This window comes from Pezoporus flaviventris, unplaced genomic scaffold, assembly GCF_033815535.1.
Source record: "Pezoporus flaviventris isolate CSIRO_AGI_PZ_B2104156 unplaced genomic scaffold, CSIRO_AGI_Pfla_v1 ptg000041l, whole genome shotgun sequence".
Lineage (NCBI taxonomy): Eukaryota > Metazoa > Chordata > Aves > Psittaciformes > Psittacidae > Pezoporus > Pezoporus flaviventris.
In genome coordinates, this window is record NW_026892589.1 from 7,540,805 (window position 1) to 7,564,116 (window position 23,312).

The 23,312-nt window shown below is 43.4% G+C and overlaps 2 protein-coding genes across 5 annotated transcripts in view; one reads left to right on the plus strand and one right to left on the minus strand.

The window, feature by feature from the left end:
* Positions 1-6,920, minus strand: part of GOLGA3 (golgin A3) — a 30,554-nt gene extending 23,634 nt beyond the window's left edge. The window contains exons 1-3 of one of the 4 annotated variants that reach the window (XM_061466069.1): positions 6,594-6,920; positions 4,358-4,713; positions 115-396 (exon numbers count right to left, since the gene is read on the minus strand). In XM_061466069.1, the coding sequence (XP_061322053.1) occupies positions 115-396; positions 4,358-4,490 (415 nt within the window). In that variant the 5' untranslated portion in view covers positions 4,491-4,713; positions 6,594-6,920. Of the gene's footprint in view, positions 1-114; positions 397-4,357; positions 4,714-6,593 lie in introns of those variants that run through there. The other 3 variants (XM_061466071.1, XM_061466070.1, XM_061466072.1) reach the window with 3 other exon arrangements.
* Positions 6,921-13,740: 6,820 nt separating this feature from the next.
* Positions 13,741-23,312, plus strand: part of LOC133275653 (uncharacterized) — a 34,419-nt gene continuing 24,847 nt past the window's right edge. The window contains exon 1 of the mRNA XM_061465678.1: positions 13,741-14,190. Coding sequence (XP_061321662.1) covers positions 13,741-14,190 — 450 coding nt within the window. The remainder of the gene's footprint in view (positions 14,191-23,312) is intronic.

The window sequence follows — 23,312 nt, forward strand, 5'->3', positions numbered from 1 at the left end:
AAACGAAGTTTAGTCCAAGCTTAAATGATGTTACAGACGTCAAGAGGCAGGCTCAGAGTAAAAAGCTTTATGCAGCAAGAGAAAGCAGGGGCACCACCATAAACAGATGCTTACACAATTCAGTTTCTTGCATGGGAAGACTTAGTTTGAGAGACTGCAAAGCTTCTTTTCTAAGAACTATGCCCTCAGCACTAGTCCCCTGAGACTTCCTTAGGCTGCCATGGAAACCAGTCACACCTGGGGATGACTCTTGACCCTGTGCACTGCTGGTGGGGTCAAAAGATACAGGAGAGTCAGGGAAGAGCGACTCTGGCCCATTCTGGCAGGCATCCACTTTGCAGTTTATCTCCAGACTTCCCTCTTCATCTGGCACTTCATTGATGTTAACACTGGTAGCTGGAAAAGAAAGTTTCACTGAGCTACTTTAAGCTACCCCATTTATCTGCACACCTCCACCCAAATACAATGCTACCACTATTGCCTTCAGTCTGTAAGAATATGGAAATTGCTAGCAGCAACTGCAGGAGAAACTTCATAAAGAACTTCTGATTCTTCATTTTAAAAGACCAGGAGTACCATTCACCTGCTTTACTACATTACCTTCAAGCAGAATCTCAAAAATGATCATAAAGTATCTTCAAAACCTCACATGGGTTTTTAAATCTTATTAGGTTTAGAAGGATGAAACACCAAGTGTAAGTAATGTGATCTGTGTCACACTGAGTGGCACCCTACTACAAATAAGACTCAGCAACTGTGGGCCTCTGCCGAATGATTCAGCTATTTGGTATGCTGCTGGGCACTGGGGAGAAAGCATTCACCATCCCACTTCCAGCCTGGGCCAAGCAGAGTTCCTCAATTTTAAACAAAGTCTGCATGTTTTCAAATAGGGCATCTTGATCAAAAACACAGCAGCAAAGCTCTCAGGTAGGAAAACAATAAATCTACCAATTAAAAGGCAATTAAAGAACCACTTTAATGCCAATTTTATCCCCACTTACTAATATTTGATTTTATTTTTCATCAGGAAAAATGCATCTTCAAAACCAGTTGTATTTTGGAGCTCTCATACTCTTCTACTTCACTTGGCTGGGGACTACTTACATTTAGGAAACTGCTGCTGTGACAAAACAGTGTATCTAACTTTAAAGGCATTATTACAGATCTCAAATAAGCAGAGTACCAAAATAGTCACTGCCTTTCATTCCCACATCATGTATCACTGAAGTAACTGGAATGCAAAGGAATAATATGGAAGATTTCATTACTGTTTCCCAAAGTTGATAAAAAAATATTTAACATTATGATCACAAAGTATTTGCAAGCAGAAAAACCAAATTTCCTCCTTCTATTTTGTTCCTCCTGTCAGTGCTAAAGACTTGAATAAGCACTTTAGGTTTTTTTAAGCCTGCTCAAATAAGTCGGGGGGGAAGGACAGAAAAAAAAAAAAAACAACAAACCAGAACTGAGAAACAGATCCCAGAATCATAGAACAGTTAGTGTTGGAAAGTTCCATCACCTAGTTCCAACCCCCCCGCCATGGGCAGGGGACACCTCACACTAAATCACGCCACCCAAGGCTTTCTCCAACCTGGCCTTGAAAACCACCAGGGATGGAGCATTCACAACGTCCCTGGGCAACCCATTTCAGTGCCTCACCATCCTAACAGTAAAGAATTTCTTCCTTATATCCAATCTGAACTTCCCCTGTTTAAGTTTTAACCCATTACCCCTTGTCCTGTCTCTACAGTCCCTAATGAACAGTCCATCCCCAGCATCCCTATAGCCCCCCTTCAGATACTGGAAAGCTGCTATGAGGTCTCCACTCAGCCTTCTCTTCTCCAGGCTGAACAGCCCCAACTTCCCCAGCCTGTCTTCATACGGGAGGTGCTCCAGTCCCCTGATCATCCTCGTGGCCCTTCTCTGGACTTGTTCCAACAGTTCCATGTCCTTTTTATGTTGAGGACACCAGAACTGTACACAATACTCCAAGTGAGCTTTCACAAGAGCAGACAGGATCACCGTCTTCGACCTGCTGGTCATGCTCCTTTTGATGCAACCCAGGATACGGGGCTCCCAAACTCTAAGCCTCCAATCCTCCCAAAACTAAATGTTTCTAAGATTCGTATGCAGAAATACTTTGTAGCCAGGAAGTCAGTTACAACTCAGTAAAATTTTAATTATTGATTTAGATCAGCCCATTAACATATTACTACTGGATTTTCCACTCTCCATACAATTTATCACTACAAACTCCTGAAAGCAGAATAATTAAAAAATAAAGCTATTAATCTTCATGTATGTGGAGAACATTAAAGTGCATCCTGGAATTAAATAAACTGTATGGAAAAAAAGGTACCAGGAGGAAGGTAGGGCTTCTTAATTGTTTTCCCTTTTGTTACTGAAGAAAGCAAAAGGTTTCCTTTTAAGTGCAGTCAAATTTCACTTGGTTTAAAAAGAAAAGATACATTTCCATCCCTAACCATTTGTTCCCACCTCTGCAGTGCATCCTCCCCTAAGCCAGCACAGATGTCTGTACAGTGAACCAGCTCAGAGAAAAGGGAACAAGGAAACTGAATGTGGGTAAAAATAAAAAGTTCCCAGCCTCATGCTGGCAAATCTCATCAGCTCTCTCAGATTTCAATTAAAGCACTTTTGAGCATCTTATCTGTTATGCAGAGAACATTTTCAGGCCATTTTAGCTCGAATCAGTTCTCTGATTTAGTTCACTATGTGGTCACAAAAACACCTGCAGGCACAATGGAAGGAATGGGCGCAACAAGGATACAAAGGAGGACAGACACATCTTTTTAATAACTAACTTAAGTCAGAATTTAAGGCATTTTAAAACCAAAAGACTGTCAAAAGTAAATTTAAAAATAGGTATCAGTGCTAAGAATAGCCACAAGAAGCCAACATAAGAAGATACCTCACACATTCAGAAATATTGTTTCTGCCCATCTTTCAGAAGCTGCAGCTACTACTGCATCAGGTTTATACTTCATTTACATTTTTGTTTTCACAACTGTAAGTGGTGTACATATACAAAAGTGATGCTGGAGCAAAATGCTGGAAAAATGGTTTCCTGGCAACTTCCTTAGGCTATGAGACACTCAGAATCTAAATACTGCCTTGAAGTAAAGTAATTTAATTGCAGAAGTGTCAATACAGCTGCAGTCTTTTTAGAACAGTGGAGGAGGAGATGCAATTAGATTGAAAACAGTAAAAAGACAAACTACCTATTTGTAAGCCACAATTCAAGTCTTTGGATGATGTCCAGCACAGGAGAAAACAGGAATGCATTATCTCCAACTTCATAAAAGATGAATGAATCATCATATAACTACACACTGCTAGACCGATAATGGGCAATGTAAGAAATGCAAATAAAGTCTTTGGCCTCTACTTTCTTACCTGTGACAAGATGACAAATCTGTGGTACAAGAGGAGGGTGGAGGACTAACAACTTTATCACATGATCCCCTCCTTTTATATATGGAGCCTCTGTACTTTTGTGTATCTAGGCAGCCGCAACATAAATACCCCCTCCACCCATATACCACCGTATCCTTACATACCTGCAGTGGAGACATGGAGGTCCCAATTCAATGCAAAGAAAAGATTTTCACAATGAAAGCAGCTAAGTACTGGAATGGGTAGAAAGGCTGTTGAATTCAACAGGCCAAAGCCCTGAGCAACTTCATCCAGCTTCAAAACTAGGTCTGCTCTGTGTCTGAGGTTGGACTAAATAATGCACACAGATCCCTTCCAACCTAAGTTGGCTCTATAATTTACCCAGATCAGTGTCCTCTGAAGTGTTTTGTAAACACCTGCATAATTATTACAGAGCTAGTCTACGTATAAAAGTTATTTTGAGATAATGTGGGGAGTACCTGCCAGCATCTTTCTTCCACACATGGAAGTTTAGGGAGACTTCTTAAGTACACTTTGGGTTTTGCCTAATCAAGTTAGTTTATTAGGAAATTTTCTTTTGCCAGAACAAAGTACTCCAATCATGAGCTTACTCCATAACAACCATTTCACAACTGTTAGTTCTAGAGAATTTTAAGTATATGCTCCTGGAAACACTCTCGGAAAACAGAGTAACACGCTGTACAACACACACTCAAATGGCAGCCAACAGTACTTAACAGTTTCGTTTTGAAAGATTAAGTTTTAAAACAAAAGACAGTTTTCCCATAGATAGAGCCATAGCCTTCACCAAACGTGCTTAAGAGTGCTGTACAAGAAATTCCTGACCTCAAGGAAACAAACATCTTTCAGCATCAGCTGAACAACAAAACATATGACTGTAGGTAAGACTAGGAAGTTATTTGATACATATGACATAACTTACTGTTAATTTCATCTGCTGTAACTGGCAAAACTGACTTGGCTTTACAATCCAAAAGTTCCTCAGAGCTGCTAGGGGCCCCATTACTGCTTCTGTTCTCCAAATGAACATCCTGCTGGACAGATGAGGAGTCCATGGTAAAAACGATCCAGATCTCTGGAAAGTTCTTCTGAATAATTTGCTTCCAATTGAACTACCAAGTCCTGTTTCTCTCCATCTGCAACAACAGCATCAAGATGTTACCCAGAGGTACAGCTCTAAGCTTCACAGCTGTTGGTGTGCAGCAGGCAACTGATAATTCCATGAGATCATGCAAATAGCTCACAGCCAAAGCTGTCATCACCAAGGAGCTGCATCCTCTAGAACCAAAATGTAGTAAATATACAAACATTTCTTTGAGCTTGGAAGATACCAGTTAAAAAGAAAGTCATGCTCACAGATTATGCACCAGCCCAACGTCAACATACTGAACCAGGACATGGGATAGTAACAGAGACAATTAAATACAACCAAGTATCCAGCTTTTGTGAAGACGGAGTGATCTGTTTAACAACTTTTCTTAAGTAGCACTGATACACCAGTATAACGATGCAACAAGATAATATGTGAAATAATGATGCGACAAGATAACCAGTGAGACAACTGGTTTAAAATCAGTCTCTTTTAATGGAAATGCCCCTTTGACCTCTGCTTTAATAAGGGAGCCAGTATTCAGAGTAGCATTTTGCTCCGTAAATTAAGAGCCTGGACTTCCACACCACGGATGTTATTTCAAGGCCCTACTCTGACTTCAGTTTCAATCACCTTAGTTACAATGCAGTATGGAATTCAGATTATTTTTTAAAATTAAATTACATCATTAACTTGTCTGCAGAGCAATGAGTATGTACCACAGTACAGAATGGCTCTACTGATTCCAGCATGTACTGGCAGTCAGAACAGGTCCTGGGCTGCAGTTCAACACTGCCTTCTCCTGCGGCCAGTCAAGGGGAAGATTTCCAAACACAGCCTGAAGACTTTGCAAAAGACTCTCCAGACATTCAGATGTTACCTTTGGGTATAACCCAGCCAACTAACAGAATGTGACAGAAGCTGCTGTACATAGTCACTTCAAGTACTCAAATTCTGTTCAGATAGTTACTGCTAGCTTAATTCAGATTACAAGATGCTATGGTTCCTGTTTACTAACGGAACAGAAATCCCCAGTTAAGAAAAAGGGGGAGGGAAGGGGGGAGTGTCAAGTCAGGAATATTTTAACTGCATTTTTACATGAACACAAACATTTTCAACAACATTCCTTCTGTATCTGCAGAAAGTACTTGTGTAACTATTTTACCAAACTATCCTGGTCACCCACCACCACCACCACTCATCTCCAAACCATTACCAAGGCTGCTAACAGCTCAGGATACACAGGACTCCATGATTATGTAGGTGACCCTTATGTAGGTGAGTTGAAAAGAAGCCAGAAACCTTGAGCACACTTATAAAAGAGAAGCCTCAGCCAAACAAAAAAGATTACTACCTTCAATGAGATTTGCTATTGATTTTAAAAGCTTTTCAGTATAATAAAGCTTACAGAACAGCCATTGTACAACAAGTAGATACTACACAAGACACAAAGAGTTATTACAGACAAAAGGAAGCACAATTTGGACTGCTCACACCTTGGCAAAATCCAGCCAACATGAGACGGTGTGTTATCTTTGCCATAAAACACCTTTTTATAATCAGGGTCATGAAGAACAGCTTTCTCCTATACAACCCATTCATAAATATTAAGGTCAAAGTACTCTGGCCTGAGTCCTTGTGTATCTCTGTGCTGAGCACACAAATGTATGCATGCCACGGGAACCGAGCCACAACCTCACAGGAAAAGGAACTGTACGAAAACAGCTCCTTTTGCTTAAAACACCAATAATCGTGAGAACCCAGTCACAGACCGGGGAGCCGCCCGGCGAGACACGGCCCCGGGGTCCCTGAGCAGGGGCCAGGTGCCTCCCTGGGGCGCCGGCAAAGAGACCCGAAGGCCCGGGGCGGAAGCCCACAGAGCAGAACCGGGCCGGACCGGCTGGTCCCCGCACCCCGGCAGGCCGCTGAGGAGCGAGGGAAAACAGACCCCGAACGCACCCCCCGGGCCTGAAGCAGCACGGGGCCGCTCAAGACCACTCCCAGCGGGGACCGCGCCTCGACCGCCGCCGCGCCCCGCAGCCACCCTTCCCGGAGAGACCCCGCAGACCTGGGGCAGCCCGCCCGGCACCGGCTCCTGCCCGAGACGTGGCGCTGCCTCCGCCGGGAAGGGGAGGGGAGGGCGTGGCGGTGCAACGCGGTTCTCTCTCCCCCGCCAGCCGGGCGCCGCCGCCGAGGGCCGGACGCGGCGCGGACCCCTCAGCCCCGCGGCCGAACCGCCACCGCCCAGTCGGGCCCCACGCCCCTCGGCGGGGAGCCTTGGCGGCCTGATGCAGCCGAGGAGCCGGCCGGTGCCGCTGCGCCCGCTGGAGCAACGGCGGCTTTTCCGGACGGACCCTTCCGGGAGCGGAGGGAGGGGCAGCGCCTTACCTCGCCTGGCGCCCGCCGGGTTTCCCTCGGCGCGGGGGGCAGGCGCGGCGGTGAGACCGTGTGTACGCTGAGGGGATCGTGCTGCGGGGCAGAACCCGGGCCGAGCCGAGGGCGCTTAGTTGCAGCCGGCATACGTTAAAATTAGCCTGCGTGTATATTAGAAATTACACCTGTGCGTAACAGCGATGTGCCCCGCGCAGCCTCCGTTCTTTGATCATTCACGTTCCTGTATTAGTGTTACCACTGGCTGGGTTAGTCGGGGGGTTCAATGACACGTCCTGTTAACACGCTTGCAGTGTTCCCGGCAGGAAACACTTTATGAGGAAAGGTTTTATGAGGAACCTTTATGAGGAAAGGTTTTAAGGACCTTTCCTCATAAATAGGTCCTTAAAAGTTTTCAGCATCTTTCTGGCATGGGGCATCCCAGAAGTTCTGCAGGGCACTGGGACCTGGTGGTCTGCGTGGTATTTCACACCACTGCTTCCTCCTATGCTTATGATGATTTTCTAGATGCTTCCATTAGTACAGTAGTTTATTTTGTTGCACTGGGATTATTTGGGAGTTGCTCAATATCAGTTGGGTAGATTTTACTCCTAACCCTGCTAGAGTCTCTATATGGACTGGAATGTTGTTCAGTAAATGGGCATGGAAAACCAGACACGTGGAAGGTGACATTGCTGCCCACCAGCTCAGAAAACTGAACATTTTTATTTTCATAGAGAAAAAAGTCATCATATTGTCACTCCAAATATAATTGCCAGGTAAACATACCTAGTTTGCTTTTCCAGGTATTCCTCTTATCAACCTATCCAAATCATCCTTAATATGAATATGAAGCCATGAAGCTGTTTCTCTAGAAAACATGAGGCTGTTCAACAGGTCAGGAAGATAGCTAAACCCAAGCCATCAGCAAGTCTAAATTGTTTAAATTGCAAACCTGTTAATGGAGCTCCTGGCACATTGCTGGTGACAGTAACTGGGTGTTTTCCTCCCACATTAAGCAGAGGTAGCCCTTGAGGCATGATTTGGAAGAGAACATTACAACGTAATTAAGGAAGAAGACTGTTTTCAAGTGCAGATGCATGACGTGAGAGAAGCTAGCAAGCCCGATGATGAGAGATAGGGATTAAATGAGTTAGGTCAAGAACTATGCAGTGTGTGCCTCAGTGCAATCTTCTTAGAGGCTCTGCTGAAGGAAATATCTTTTACTGTTCACAGATCCACAAGCACAGTCCAGTAGGGGATCTGCACAAGTATCTGGAGAGTATACTTGGATCCAGAGAACAGCAGCCTCCTTCTGTTCTGCCACCTGAGCCAGATGCCTGTATGAGTGGGCAATCCTAGGCTGTGGCCCAGTACCAATGTGGCCTGAAGTTTGACCTTGGTTGGATGTACATGTTCAGCACTGAGCTTGTAAATCGTATGTGGGATTTGTATGGGTAAAGGAGAGCTGAGTAAAGGGACGTTAACAGAATGAGATTTGAGAGGAATCCCCAAGAACTCACGTGTATGAATCAGTCTTTCAAATTCTTTAGTAGTGATCTTTGTTGGGTACTCCTCCACAGAAGATGTCAAGGACCATATGGTGAGGAAGACTTGAATGCTTGATCTTCGTTCAATCCGTTGCTTTGGTGTTCTTTTAAGAACATAAAAAGTTGGAGTTTAGCCTCTTACAGAGAACTCAAGAACTGTTGAGTCACTAATGCAGCTGTTCAGTTGGAGTACTTGTCTATGTTTGCTTCTTGACTTTGATCCCATCTCTCTAAGACTATTTATTGCTTGGGTAAAGTTCCAAAGTATGTCTTTTTTTACTTATTAGTCTGCCACATGGCACCAAGCCCCCCCCCCCAGCTACAGGAATAACCACTTGTTGAGAACTACTGCCCAAGCATGGCACAAAGCTGCAACAAGCTTAAACAGGCTGCCTGAGTGAGAAAGAGAATCCTTCATACTGGAAGATATCTATCATCAGTAACACAAGTTTTAGCACAACAGGAGAATGTGGTGTTGTTTAGAAGTGCAGAAAAATTGTCAAACACTAACACAAATGAGGCCTTTAAGTGCAGGGATTCCAGTAAATTTGTAGGAGACTTTGTTTGTGTAAACTGCAGTCTCTGTCTCTGGCAGAGAATGTGCCTATGGCTTATCCCAAAGTCTATCCAAGTTCCTCTTGCAAAGCACTCTTATTCTTTCAATATAAAAATCAGAAAGTACCACAAATGAGTCCTTTAACCACAGTTGGCTGCAGCATTCTTTCACGCTGTAAGTAGGCTGTGTGCAGGGGTTTCGTGCTGCCTTCTCTCCAAGTAAGCTCTTTCAGACCTTAATAGGAATTGTCTTTTTCAAGAACCCACAGGGCCTTGCCCCTAAAAGGGGAAAGCAAATTTATTCAGCTTTGCTCTGACAAAACAACAAAAAAGAGGCATATAATTCCAAGTTAAAGAGCTGAGCTAACAATTAAAATTAACAGGGAATTACAGACCATTTGCAGAGCTACCCATCCTGCAGGGTATTCTTGTAAGCTACGTGTGAGAAAGAACTGGAGTAGCAAAAGAGGAAGAGTTGGGTAAGAGAAAGGCTCCATACCTTGCATAAGCAGAGGGTGGCACTCTCTGCACAGTGCAAAACTGTGTGGTGCTTTCCAGTTACAGCTATTATAGCTACAAACATGTTTTTCTAAATATTTCCTTAGCAGAAATACTCTCTAGCAGTTGTTCTCTAACCACTGAAAACACTATGTTCCAGTTCCCTGTGCTCACTCCGTGTTTGTCTGCTTACATATTTCTATTATTTGGTGTCACTCAGTCTGCAAAAACTTCATTAAAAAAGAAACCTGTGCTAACCACATATAAATAGCTCTATTACTGGCAGACTGCAACCAGGCTCAGGCACCCAACTCTCCTCTTACAGCCACTGAGGAAAAAAAAGTACTTTTGTGTTAAATACAGACCATGGAACTAGAATTCAGGTCATCAGAAATGTGCTTTATGAAAGATTGTCTTAATATTTTATATATTTTATTTACTTATAATTGTTATTTATATATGTGAAACATTTATATGGCATTCTATCTAAGCAGTTTTTAGCATGTCTGTTCTAGCATGGATAAGTACTTAAAGTGTTACTTTCGTGACTCATTGCTATAAACAGGGGATGCTCAGATGTAACTGTGGCATGTCTGGTATAACAGCATAGCCCAGAATAGCTTTAATCAATCTCTACATAAAAGAAAGCTGGGAAATATAAAAAGCCACGTTGTGTGACCAGAAGGTTTGCAGATGAGAGCTCTTATGTACAGAGAATGAACTAAGATTTAAGGCCTCGTTACTGAAAGCATTTTGCCAATGCCCTCCTCCTGTTTAAAGCTGGATTCAGTTTGGTCACACCAGCTGTTTTGAAAACCAAAAACTGCTACGAGCTGCATTCATGTCTGTGGAACATTCCACTAGAGTCTCCCTGGGTGCAGGGGGCTCCTTTTGGTATCAGGATGCCTTACATATTTAAGAAAATTAATTCAGAAAGATCTCTTTCCATGTACCTCTGTGTGTGTGAGAGAGAAAGTGGATGGAAATTACTGGGGTTTAGTGGTTTCAAGCTTAGCTTTCCCACAGTAAATGTTTTTTGCACCAGCCTGGAAGCACTAAGTTTCTACTCTATTTTTTGGTTGTTTTGGTTTTTTTTCCCCTGGAAATTACTTTCCCAGCCTGGGGCTACTGGTTAAGAAAGTGCTGCCATTACACACACTAATCCTATCCCCTAACTTCATAAATGGCACTGGTCCACTGAAATGTAATGTAGCTTCAGCATTTTAAGAGCCCCCAAAGTGGCACAGTACAGTGTGTAGTATCAGCCAGTCTTTGCTAAAACAGCATGGAAACCTTGAATTTTTCAACAGGGTGCCCAACAGAGAGAACAGAACATTTACCTTCTTAAAGATGTCTCAGTGACTGGAGGAGGCTTGGCCTTGTCTGTTCTGGGATGTGCACAGTTCCAACTGCATCTCCCCTTCCTGATGTGTGGTAGGAGTGGGGTACAACTCTGATCTGGGCTGTGTGTCAACTGTCTTGAGAGGTGGAGCTGTAGAGAGTGTAAGAAATGGAATAAAGAGTAGGCAGAAAGCAAAGTCTCTTTTACCCTTCTGTCTTTTCCTGATCCTTACAGTAAATCTATCACTACCTCCAGCTGCCTTGCATGGCTGTCTAATGGGCAGCCAGGCCAGACACCAGGAGAAGCTAGCTCACCAGCTAGATGTTCCCTGGAACGGGCATTAGAAGCCCTGCTTCTGCAAGCCTGGCTTCATGACTGTTGCTTTCAGTGGACAGCTAGACACCTTTTGGACCTAGTCTTCCCTACTGCCCGGTGTGGGAAGTTGGCGGTCCCTGTGCAACGTCCCACTGCCTGCTCACAGAGGGAGCTCATAAATATAAAACATAATCTTCATAAAAACTACAGTTTGAAAGGGTCACCAATCTGAGCTGAAAATACAAGCAGATTACTGTGAGTTTGATCCTTAATGCTAGATGCTAAGTCATTGCTAAGGCATAGTGATGAAATGTTATGTGGAGAGGTCCTGCTAGCAGAGGGATGCTGAGATAAGGGAACAAAGATGTATTGATGGAATTTGCTTGGCCAAGAACAGAGTAAACACAAACATGAGAAATCAGCATACATTTGTCTGTGCTGTGTGCTCAAGGTCTACAGCTTGGAATGGTAGCACAGCCCACACATCAGCCTCTTTGCTACGAAAGGATTACAGGTGCCTGCACTCAGATGACCCCTGGAAAGGAATCCAAATATCAAAAGAGCTGCATTGCTAGACCTGGGCATGTTCTCTCTCTGTCCTTCATTTAGAAATTTTTATATTATTATTCCATACCTGTCCAAATGAAGAAAGAATCACTGAATACCCTTTCCAGCCAGCTAGTCCTTGACTTACATCCTCAACAACTGTGCATTAACAACAGAAAACAACAGATGGAACCACTGTATTTACTTCTGTCACACTGAGCCTTGTGCAAAAGAAGTAGATTTTTTGGTTTAGGGATTTTTCAAAGCTTAACATACATTTATGGTGACATCCCCCTGAGATTTAACTGTGAATGTTAAGAAAAGCAACGCACCACAGCACTATGCTGCAGACCAGACTGCCCTTCAGGCAGGAGTGTTCTGCTTGGAAAAATTGCTTCCTTCTCAAAAAAAAAAAAAAAGAACTCCTGACATAGATGCCAAGTATCCTGGGTTATGTTTTTGTTCAGAATAGATATAATGTAGTTACATTCTGTGCTTTCTCAGTTGACAGGTAACTCAAACAAATATTACCCAGGAGGAGCAAAATGTAAATTTGACCATGAGCAATCACAGCAAATAACTGACAAGGTCATAGCCTAGGAACAGCATTTACACAGAATTTGCCCTGAAAAGAGAAGGGTGAAGTAAGAATCAGCTGCACAAAGAACTATTTGCATCTTCTGCCTTCAGTGCAAGAAGAATAAACAACCAAATTAAGCTATCAAGATATTCCTTACGTGTCTTTCCAGTGAAAGGCTATTTCTACATTAGCAAATGCAAACTTCCCAGAGTAACAGCGTGGTCCTAGAGGACAGTGAGCAGTTGGAGCCTTGTCCCTGATTCTCTCTCAGCCTTGGACTAATCATGTTACTTTTTTCTAGGTGTCCACAGTTTCTATAATAATGGATAACAGGAAACTTCACCTCACAAGCACTGCAAGGGTTGCATGGATATCTTATCTATTTCACCTCTTTGGGAGTCAAGCCTTAGTTTCTATAGACAGGACATCAAACCCACACAATAGGTGAATAGCCCCGGATTACACAGCATCAGCATGCATTCAACACCAGGCTGCTGCCTCCATGCCTGTGCCCAGCCTCTCCTGCTTTCATTACAAAGTATGAATTCAAGACATTTCTTCCAATATACACAATGAAATGACAATATGGAAAGTCAAATAAAAAGTATATTCATGCATATATATTATATGTATATATAAAGGTTTTCTTCGACACCAGACCTCCGACTTCATGCTTATTATATGCACCCACTTGGACACCAGATGAAGGTATTACCCATTTTTTTTCCTATTGATTACTTTGTCCTCTGAAAACCAGGTTAATCTCTGCTTTTTGGGAAAGAGGAATTCAGGAACTGGGATGCCAGTGCAGCGCATCAGCCTGGCTGGTTCATTGCCCCTTTTCCAGTAGTGGCAGGCACAAGAATTTTCTGGGAAAGGTGTCAGAAACCCTGCAGCAACCTGCTGCTTGGCAGATTCCCTTCCTATGTCAGACAGTTAGATCTGGATCTGTGAAGGCTCCCTGTGCTGCTTACTGTGAGGAGGTAACCGAGCTACTGAAAAGCAGCTCCAAGTGTAAACCCACAGTATTTTATCACATACTTTTAAAATAGAATATTGTAACTCTTTTGGTTGCTGGGGACTGCAGGACTGCCTGATACACCTTGCACTGGATGGGGTACAGGAGAGGGTTTCTTCTGGAAAACCAGAAGGCTGCCACAGCAAAAAGTGTCACATGCCTTCCCATGATCTCCAGAAAGATTAAGTGGCTGTTACACCCTTACTGCTAATTTTTGTGCAGTTCCTTCACTCTGGGCTCCCCAGGACACCCAGGAATATTCTTAGCTTCATGCCCTCCTTGGAAAGACCTGAGCCCTCTTCCCGTTTCCCATTCCTCTAATAATTCACTCCCACGACTGGGCTCCAGGGTCTGGCCGCTGACCGGAGCACCAGCCGGGTTCAATGCCCGGGGCAGCTGCCCTCGCTAAGTGCCGGACGCAGACCCCTCCGCCTCCCCGCCATGCAGCAGGACCAACTTTTTTCCGCAGGGGCCCGCTGGGCTGCTCCGTTCTCGGCGGCTGCCGAGTTCGGAGAAGGCACAGCCCCGCTTACCCCGCTCTGTCCCTGCCCGCAGCGGGGGGCTCTGACCAGGCATCTCCGCCCCCCACCACCCCGGGGAGCCCCGCGGCGCCTCGCCCGGGACCCGCCGAGCTCCGCGCCGCAGGTGACCCCCCGGGGGAGGGCAGGGGCCGGGAGCGGCCGGGGGAGGGGGCGAGGGGCGGGGAGGCCGGGCTCGGGGGGTCGCTGTCAGCGGCTCGGCTCGGGGCACGGCTCGGCACGGCGCGGCTCGGCAGCGCACAGCTCGGCTCGGCTCCGCGCAACGCCCCGCGCCATGCTCCGGAGCTGCCCCGGCGCGGGGCTCGTCCTGGCGGCGGCCGCCGCGCTCTGCCTCGGCGAGGCGGGAGGCAAGGTAACCCCCGCGGCACCGGGCACCCCAGCGCGGCGCGGACAGCGGCAAACTCGACGGGAAGGGATCGGCGTGCGGCGGGGAGGGGGATCCGCCGGGGAGAGGGGAAGCACCGGGAGTCCCGGGACGGGGGTTGCAGCCGTGCTGCCGGGACGAAGGATGCGCCGCGGCTCCCGGGAGGAGGGATGCAGCGGAGCTGCCCCCTCGCTCCCCTCGGCCCCTGCCCGCCCTGCGGCGGGGTTTGGCTGAGCCTCTCCAGGGCTGGCTGGTGACTCGCCTCGGAGTCCGAAAGGCACCAGGAGACACGACGCTGCGGAAGCCTATCTCTGGTCACCCTCTCCAGTACAGCCATATCCAAAATCCGGTGCAAGCCCCTTGGAAACCGATAGAACAGCATTTCCAGCGGAAATCGGAGCACTTGCCCAAAGGCAGCCCTAGCAAGGAGCAGCCTGGCATAAGGAGTCCAAACAAACCACCCTGTATTACTGTCCCCATGCTCTCCAGTCTTGTGCACCTCGTCTGTAGTACGGAGAACAGGTAAACCCTGCAAATGACAGCTAACAGCTGACGGGGACCTTGCACGGGCTGGGAGTCACTGGGTAAGCACTGGAGAAAACAGAGCAGTGATGGAAAGGCAAAGAAAGAAGCACAGAGTACCCCAAAACTAGGAGAGTCACAGAGCAAACAGCTGCTCTGTGCTTTGGGAAGGGTAAACAGTCCTGGTCCTGCTGAAGTGAGTGGGACTTTTCCTGTGGACCCTGACAGGAGCAAGATTTGCACTTCTGGTAGAGATTCTCAGATCTATAAAACACGAGCCACTACAGTGTAAGAAAATCATATTCTGTACATCTATGTCTTTTCTTATGTGCATATATACATATAAACAACAAAGGTGGGGGTTGTTTTCTCTGGTGGAAAACAGCATTGTAATTCTGCCTGCTACACCAACTCCCTGCCACCGCACATATGAACACAGCACTGACTTTGTGGTTGCAAGGAAGATGGTTTATCTCACTCTGATATCTTAGTGAAGATAGCAAGAACTTCTGAATTAAGCCACATTTCTGGCACTGAAGTACTGAGTATTAACTTCACAACAGTGCACACTTAAACCTATTGAATTGTATAGTTGTGGGGTTTTGTCTTTTCTGTCTCTTTTAACTCAGAATTTCATTGTGGAACCTGCAAGCTTACCCTCATCCAGCTGCATACTTCTCTTATTAAAATACATAACTTGCTTGCTGCCCTCAGTTATTACATCCTTCCTGTGCTAGTTGTGTTCTAAGTTTGCCTGTACAGTCACTAGATGGACCAAGTATTAGCTGTGTGATGTACTCTTGGGTGTGAATGGCATTGGTGGGACATCAGCAAGCTGTATTATTTTTGCTTAATTTTTCTTTTTACTATGTTTCCTAGACAACTTCTGTTGTTCTCTACCTCTGAAATCAGAACTGATTTCCCCTCAGGCAGTATCTGAACTAAAGTACTGACCAACAGCACTACAGAAAATGAACTGCCTCTGTAATGAAGAAGCAGCAGCCTCCTGCATACTTTCCCAGACTTGACTTGTGTCAATTACTCTTTAGATCATATGTTACCTATAGTCTGTTAACATACTGGACACTTTCTTTTGCAGAAAGAAACATAGGCATTGTCTATTGCTTCTTTTCTAAACATGACAGTGAAATCTGTGTGTGCAAATAGACGTGTGTGTACATCTCTTGCTCCCGGGTTCTTTTAAGGTTTTTTTTTTAAGTTGCACTTGCTCTTCACTCATCAAGGACTGCACTATGTTGCATAGGCTTCATTATTTTTATCCTTTTTTTTGGCTACATTTTGATAGTGTTGCTATGCTAGTAAAAAAATATACATCCCACTCAAAGTTGGTGGTTCAAATGTAGTTCTAGTTAGCAGTTGAAAAAAGATATGCAAAGATTTATGAGAAACGAATTGTCTTCTGGCTTAGAGTTAACAATATAAAACCATAACAGAAACTCCTTTGGCAAGGGCAAAGTCTGCCTTGAGGGTCAGGAAACAGAATTATTCTTTTCATCCAGGAAGGTGGTCTCTGCCACTCAAAGCCCAGGAACTTTGGGATGCTGTGAGGTTGTGTGGATGTTTGAAACATATTTTGTGGCAAAGTAGAGCTCTCTCTGGAATCCTTCAGTGAGTACTATAGCAGTGTAAAAATAGGAGCTAGATCAAATGAAAGAAAATTTCAAGATAAGGTATGTGATGTTTCCTCCTGTGTGTCTGTATCAGATGGAACAAGATGTGCAGATAAGTGGCTTGTTTATCCTGAAGGAAGAATGTAAGCCTGATGAAATAATAACAGAGTCAAAATTATGTCTCTGTATGTCCATAAAATAGAACCTGTTTAAGCAAATTCCTATGGAGAAGGTCTCTATGTCAGTGCCATCCTTCATCTAGTATTATTCTGTTCACTTGGTGGCTTAAAGAAAAAAATCAAGCCTTTCTTATTCTTATAAGAGAAGAAATCTTAGCAATCCTAGACCCTCCAGTGACAAACATAGTCCTGCTCCCAGTGAGCAATATGGCAAAATTCCTGCTGGTTTCAGAGGGAGCACGATCCTTCCCAAGATCAGTGAAGGAGTGAAAAAAAAATAAAATAAATCAACTACTAAAATATGCACCTCAATTAGCAAAGAATGTGACCTGATTAGTAAAGTGTATGAAATTTCAGCTATTAAATTCTACAGCTCTGATCAACAAAGCACACTGCACAATTGGCAATGTATCCAGAATCTCAACTACTGTACTAGTCTCCTACCAGATCAACCAAGCATGCAGCTGAATCAGTAAGTTATGCAACTGGAGCAGCAAAATATGCACTTCTGATTAGGGGGGAAGGGTACGGAAAACCTTAAATGTTTTAAATTGACACAGAATAGATCTGTTTAGTAATCCACCTCTACCTAAGAAAAGTGGTGGCAAAATACGTAACTTTTATCAAGGATTTCCGGACAACTGCTGGACTGAAAAAGTATTACATCCCTCAAATGGCTTAGTGTCTGCTAGCCGCAGCCCTGTTCTTTACCAGATGTCCTGCACATCTGGTTCCAATCCCAGCTGCTGCCAGGTGTGTGGGCTATTTTAGTAGCACTTTAATGTGATTTTTAGGTCCAGGTAGCTTTTGTTTTATAGGTCACTGTAAAGAAATGTATATGCACACCAGGGTGTCTTTCTGTCTCAAGAAATTAAGCCAGTCAAGACAAATAAGGCACCTTCAAAGAATGTGAAAGTTTTGTTGGCAATGAGCTTGATACTGATTCATCTTTTCACTGTTTGTGAAAGTGCTCTGTGCTTTAGGAGAGGAGAAATATAGGTCTTTCCTATTTTCTTTATATCTTGATTAATTGCCACAGCTGCATCCTATTGTGTTTACAATGTACCTTGGCAGATATTTACTGTACAGAGAGTTTGGGTGTTTGGCCAGCTTGGGGAGCAGCAACGTCCATATATTCTGAAGCAGTAAAGCAGATCCTTCCTAGCTTGTGTGTATGTGCTTTAAAAATCCATCCTTCATAGCTGGTTCTAATCTTCAGAAGTTGTTTTTGCTTTGAATTACTATTTTTGTTTTATACAGAAGACCTGCAGGTTGTTCTACTTTCATAACGGTGCAGTTCCAGGATTTCTATAAACTACCTTTTTTTTAATGTCTGGAAGTAAACTCTGTTACACTGCCTGTGCTCAAGGAAAGCATGGGAATAGCTTTGTTTTATTGCACTTTTCACTGCAGTACCCAGAAAGCTGAAACATTATTCAAGTCTAAGAAATATCTAGGCTTGGGGTTGCTTTTTGTTTTGTTTATTTTAATCCACTACAGTTAGTACCTAAAACTGGCTAGCACTGAACTTCTTGTTTACAAGATTTCTGCCTCCTTTTCAGGCCAGTCCAATGAATGATCCTATTTAGTTCGTTTTCCTGTTTAAAATATTTTCTACTGAGTTCCAGAGCAGTGCCCTTAAAACATAATTGATTTGGGTCATTGAACCTTTATTTTTCATGTATGTTAGTTTGCACCCCGCCACTGGTCTGACTGGTATTTCAATTAGAAAAACGCAGGCAGATTTCTCCTAGAGGCTAAAGTTCACGTGGAGTCTCTGGTGAAATAAGATCCTGGAGTACATATCCCTGGAACTGGGCAATGATTTGTAACTTTTTTTTAATTCTCTGTCTGGCCAGAATGTTGTAAATCTGGCGCTCACTTGTTAGCTTCACGCTAAGCAGCAATAATGTCCACAGTGTTTTAGTCCTGATAATTCTAATTACTGAAGCACTGAAGAAGCTGAAAGCTGAGAAGATGGACAAGGCTGGCCTCGGGTCCTGCCCAGCACATGGGACTCTCTCTTTGTACCCCTGAACCATAATTCTCTTGTTTGCCAAGGGCAGCAATGGAAGCAACAGCCAAGGTAAGAGAAGTAAGGCAGTGGCAGAAGATTTCTGGAACAATGTTGGTAATCTTTATGCAGAAGAAGCTAAAAGAGTGCAGAACCGCTAGAGTTGACAACCACCCTTGGGATGAAAATGCTGAAGTCATTTTTGTTTCTTTACTATCTAAGTAGGCTGAAGCAAACAATCCTGTTGCACTGGTTTAAAAAGATCCAGCAAACAAGCTTTCCTGTGGTAACCAGGAAATTACTATTCTTCCCACCTGCTTCTTTGCATGACAGATGAGGAATGGTGGTAAAAGGTTCAAGCCTCTTTCTTCCTGCCTATCTTTCTTCTTAAAAATAGAGAACTTGTGACGTGTTTGGTACCAGAGAATGACTACCCAGCAGTAGTGTAGCTAGATCAGATATGGTATAGCAACCCATTCCATTACACACTATTATTATGACAAGGTCAGTCTATGCAGACCAGATATCTCAGGTCTATAAATAACAATAAATGATAAATATTAAACTTGGTGTTTAGATAATTCCTTGAGTGTGGAAAGTACTAAGTAGGAAAATAATCCTCTTCTACTTGTACAAATTGCCAGCAAGAGGAGGGCAGAACAGGGACAGGGCACTATGGGGTCTTGCAATAATATGTGGAACAATTATACAGAAGTAGGGAAAAGCCTTAATGGCAGCCTTAGTTCTCAAACTCAATGCAAGAACCTTCTAATTCCTCTTACAGGTTCTCAGGAGCAAATGGCCTTATGGTTCATTTTGAATATCCTTACTCATGAAATTGGCAATGAAAAGGAGGTTCCTTTTTTAGAGGAAAAAAGGCTAATTTGCCTATATTTTCTTTCTAGAATTCTTGAGGCCTTACTGGAGTGCACAGAAGTCATCTGGGACTTCAGGAGAATATAAATCAAGCCATAAGTACTGCTGGCTTGGTTTAGTAATGATGTACATTGAGTACAACATCTGTATTTGGGTTTGGGTGGAGTCCTTTCATGGTAGAAGAGTTGGTAATACTTTTACAGCACCTTTCATCAGAGGATTTCAGAGTTTCACAAATATCTAATTAAAGAAACTATGAAATTATGTGAAATCCTTAGTCCTGGGGGAGTACAGGCAGTACCATTATGCTTCAATATAAAGCAGGGGTGGGTGGTGTTCAAAGTGGCAAAACAAAAGCAAATTTGCCAAATGCAAGCCATAACCTGCTGTGCTATCTCATTTTCATCTAGTATTTCATTCTTCTCATTTCTTTATATTAGCAGCCAGGTTGCAACATCAAACCAGCTAAACAAAATGGGCTGGTACAAACCTCCATTCAGACCTACTGTCAGCTCTGAAGAAGGGAGTTTTGGAATTTCACTGATCTTTTACTGATCTGTTTCCACAGTGCTTCATTATTGTGTTGAGGAGTAGCAGGACCATAGTAGGACTCAGGTGCCAAGAATGCCAATAAGGACAGCTTCCTGAATGCAGGAGATCTGGGATGAAATGCCTTTCAAAGTCCAACCTGATCCAGATCCCAGATAGCTCAGCCTTTCCAAGGAGGGTGTGCCTGCTCTGTACTGTACTTCATTTGGGATTAGCAACAGGGGATTGAATCCACTTGTTCTACTTAACTCTAGCCCTCCCCTGGTCTTGCTTAGTAAATATTTCACTGTTTTGAATTAATTTTCTCTAAGTTTTTATTAAAGGATTTTTTTTTCTGGATTTGACTTAACATTTGGAGCCTTTACTGCTAGACTGGGGGCTTGACGCCCAGGCTGCCCATCCCTTTGTCCTTCTATCTGTGTTATAGATCTGCATGGGTGGGCAGTTCAGGTGAATCCAAGACCTCACTATTTGAATACAAGGGCCCCAAGGAATTGTTCATCAAGACTAACTTTAAATGCAAGCTTAGCAGGCTGAACACTTTGATTTGCCTCTAAAATCAACAGTAACTTATTACAGGTTTCCTGGTTGAAACTTGAATGGGGAAGAAGAAAGGATGTCTGCAAAGCACATTTATTTGGAAAAATAAACTGCTCACTGGTTAGGGCCCTATAACAACAAACCCAGCGCTTAGTTTTACCTCTGGCTGCAGTATCTGTGATACTTTTTTCTGCTTTCTCCCACACCCTCCCTGCTGTGCCCTCATGGTCTCTCCTTATGTGTAGGCAGTAAAGTAAGATTTACAAGCATTCTGCTCTCTGAAATCCTGGCAAAGGTGGAGTCTTGGAAATTTCCCTTTGCAGAGTGCACAAGAGGAGAGTAATCCTGGAACGAGGTGGGGAAAAGTGCTGCTGTTTGTATACCATCCAAAACTAAGGATGTGCATCCAGGCCTTAACAGACCTCTGTATGCCCAGCCTCAGCCATAGCAATGGCTTATTTAGGAGCTTAAAAATATTGCATGAAAGGGAGAGGGTTTTTCTTTGCTTGCCATTTAAGGATCACTATCCATGTCTTCTGCATAAGCCCTCTCACCTGCTAGTAACATTTAGTGAAACAACAACCCAGTTCCTAAACAGTTGCAGCAACAACTCCACAGTATGCTAGTGGCAATAAGGAATATTTGCAGGTTTTGGCTTTCACGTGTGGAGTGCTTCCTTCTCCATATGTTTCTACAATAGACTTCCAACATGTGAAATATCTGAAGTGTCTGGATGAAACAATAGGGTCATGCAGCTGGAGCACAAACAGCTCTCTTTTATTTGCAAGGCCAGTTTACACATATATGTGGTTTTTGTTTGTTTTTAAAGATCCAAATTTATTTCCTGGGAAGTAGCCAGCAGACTTTGCATGGGATCGCCTTTCAGTTCCCTTTTCTTCTGTTTCTGGTACTTTCTAAACAAAACAAAGTGGTTTCAGGCACCTAAGCTGCATATGGATTTCATTATTTAAATTTCTCCCACTTCTCTGGGAGGTTATATATATATAAACTTAATTTGGGAACACTAGTTTTACAGATTCCTGTGAACAGACATGACTTGCTCAATGGACTTTTATACTGAACTCTACAAGCAAACTTTTACTGCAGTGCTTTGTTTTGTTATATTATTTCATCTGGTTACCAAGAAGTTCAAAGAGTCTGACCATGTTTTCTACTCTTTAATTTGAGCTGCTTTGGCCTGTTCGATTTATAGAAAATGAAAACCAGATTGATCTTCCGGAAACTTCCTCATCACCCCTGTTAGTTCTCACCAACCCTATCGTTTACTGTTAATTTCTTCTATGCTGTGTTGTGTACACTTCGTTAATGAGAACTTGCTCTAGTAGGAAAAAAAAAAAAGACCTATGTTGACCTATTAAAACCCTGAAGCAAATGGCCATGGCATCTTGAACTCTTCATTACACTGCCTTACTTTTATTTAGTATGGTCCCATCATATTCACGATTATTTGCCTGAGGAGACACTCTAAATGATGGCTTTGTTTCTCTTTCTAAAGCTTTACATTTTTTTGTATGTTTGAATGAGGGTATTTGCTGAAGAAAACAAACAAAACCACCAAACAACAAAACTTCAAACTCTAGAATAGGGATAGCAGCTTTGTATAGATGTAGGATCATATCTGATCTGGCAACTTGCCTCTTTGTTGGGAGAGTCTCTGTCTGTTGCATGTCCAGTCACAAGAGTTAGCACTTGGGTTTTTTCTCCCCTGCAAGGATTAGTCTGAAAAGACCACAAGAAAAGCTGGTTGTTGATGTGAATTCTAGCACTCCCTGGTGGGTGTTATCTAAGCTATTGTATGTTTTCTTAGCCATAAAAGATAATGCTGGGTTGAAAGAGAAAACTCAGTGTTCAGACTGCTCTCATAATGACATGTCTCACTTGCATTTGTTGCACGAACATAGCATGATAAATTTATGAGATACTAGTGACAGGTTTCTGCTTAATGTAGTTCTACTTTATGAGTGTAATAGTTATAGCCCCCAAGGGAACATTGCACAGTTAAGTGGGTCTTTCCAAGAACTGGATTTGCATGTTTAGATGGATTTTTCATAGGAAAACAATCTAGCTTTTGTCCCTTTCAGAACAAAATGAGAAGAGGAAATTAATATTGCAATGTGGGTCTGCAGTGAAGGATGAAGAAGACTTCAGAATAAGACCTGGCACCTAGTTTCTAGTAAAATCACCTGGATATAAATATATCAGTGAAATTAAAGAAAAAATTGGAAATGTCCTATGCCTTGGCCTAGGTCTCTTTGAGAGCATTTCTATCTGTATTTGATGCTCCTACCAATATTTTATCCCCTTCATAAGCGTGTCTTCTACTTGCCAATTGCTGAATAATCGGTGAATGCCAGGGTTACTCCTATGGTGGTAAGTTCAACCTGGGAAATTGTCAGGTAGCAAATACACCCATAGACTACCAGGCTGCTGCCAAGCCCAGAGAAAAACTATTTATCATATTAATTTCTAGCCTGAAAAATCTAAATCAAAGAAAGAACTGGGTAAGTAGAGAGAACTCTACTTAGACAGAATTACATAGCTGTAACTTGCAAGACACCTTGTAGGTGACTCCAACTCATTCTTAATTAAAGAACTGAAAGAGGAGAACTAAAACTTCTGCCTATTTATGATATGGGGGAAAAGAGCAAGAATGTTTCATTGTCTTTCCAATATCCTGAGATTTCAGCTATGAACCTTTAGGGAGCTGAGTTAGTTAGCCAGTAAGCCTCCTAAAATCCCACCCTGGCTGACAGGGGGAGTTACCCTTTCAGAGGGCCA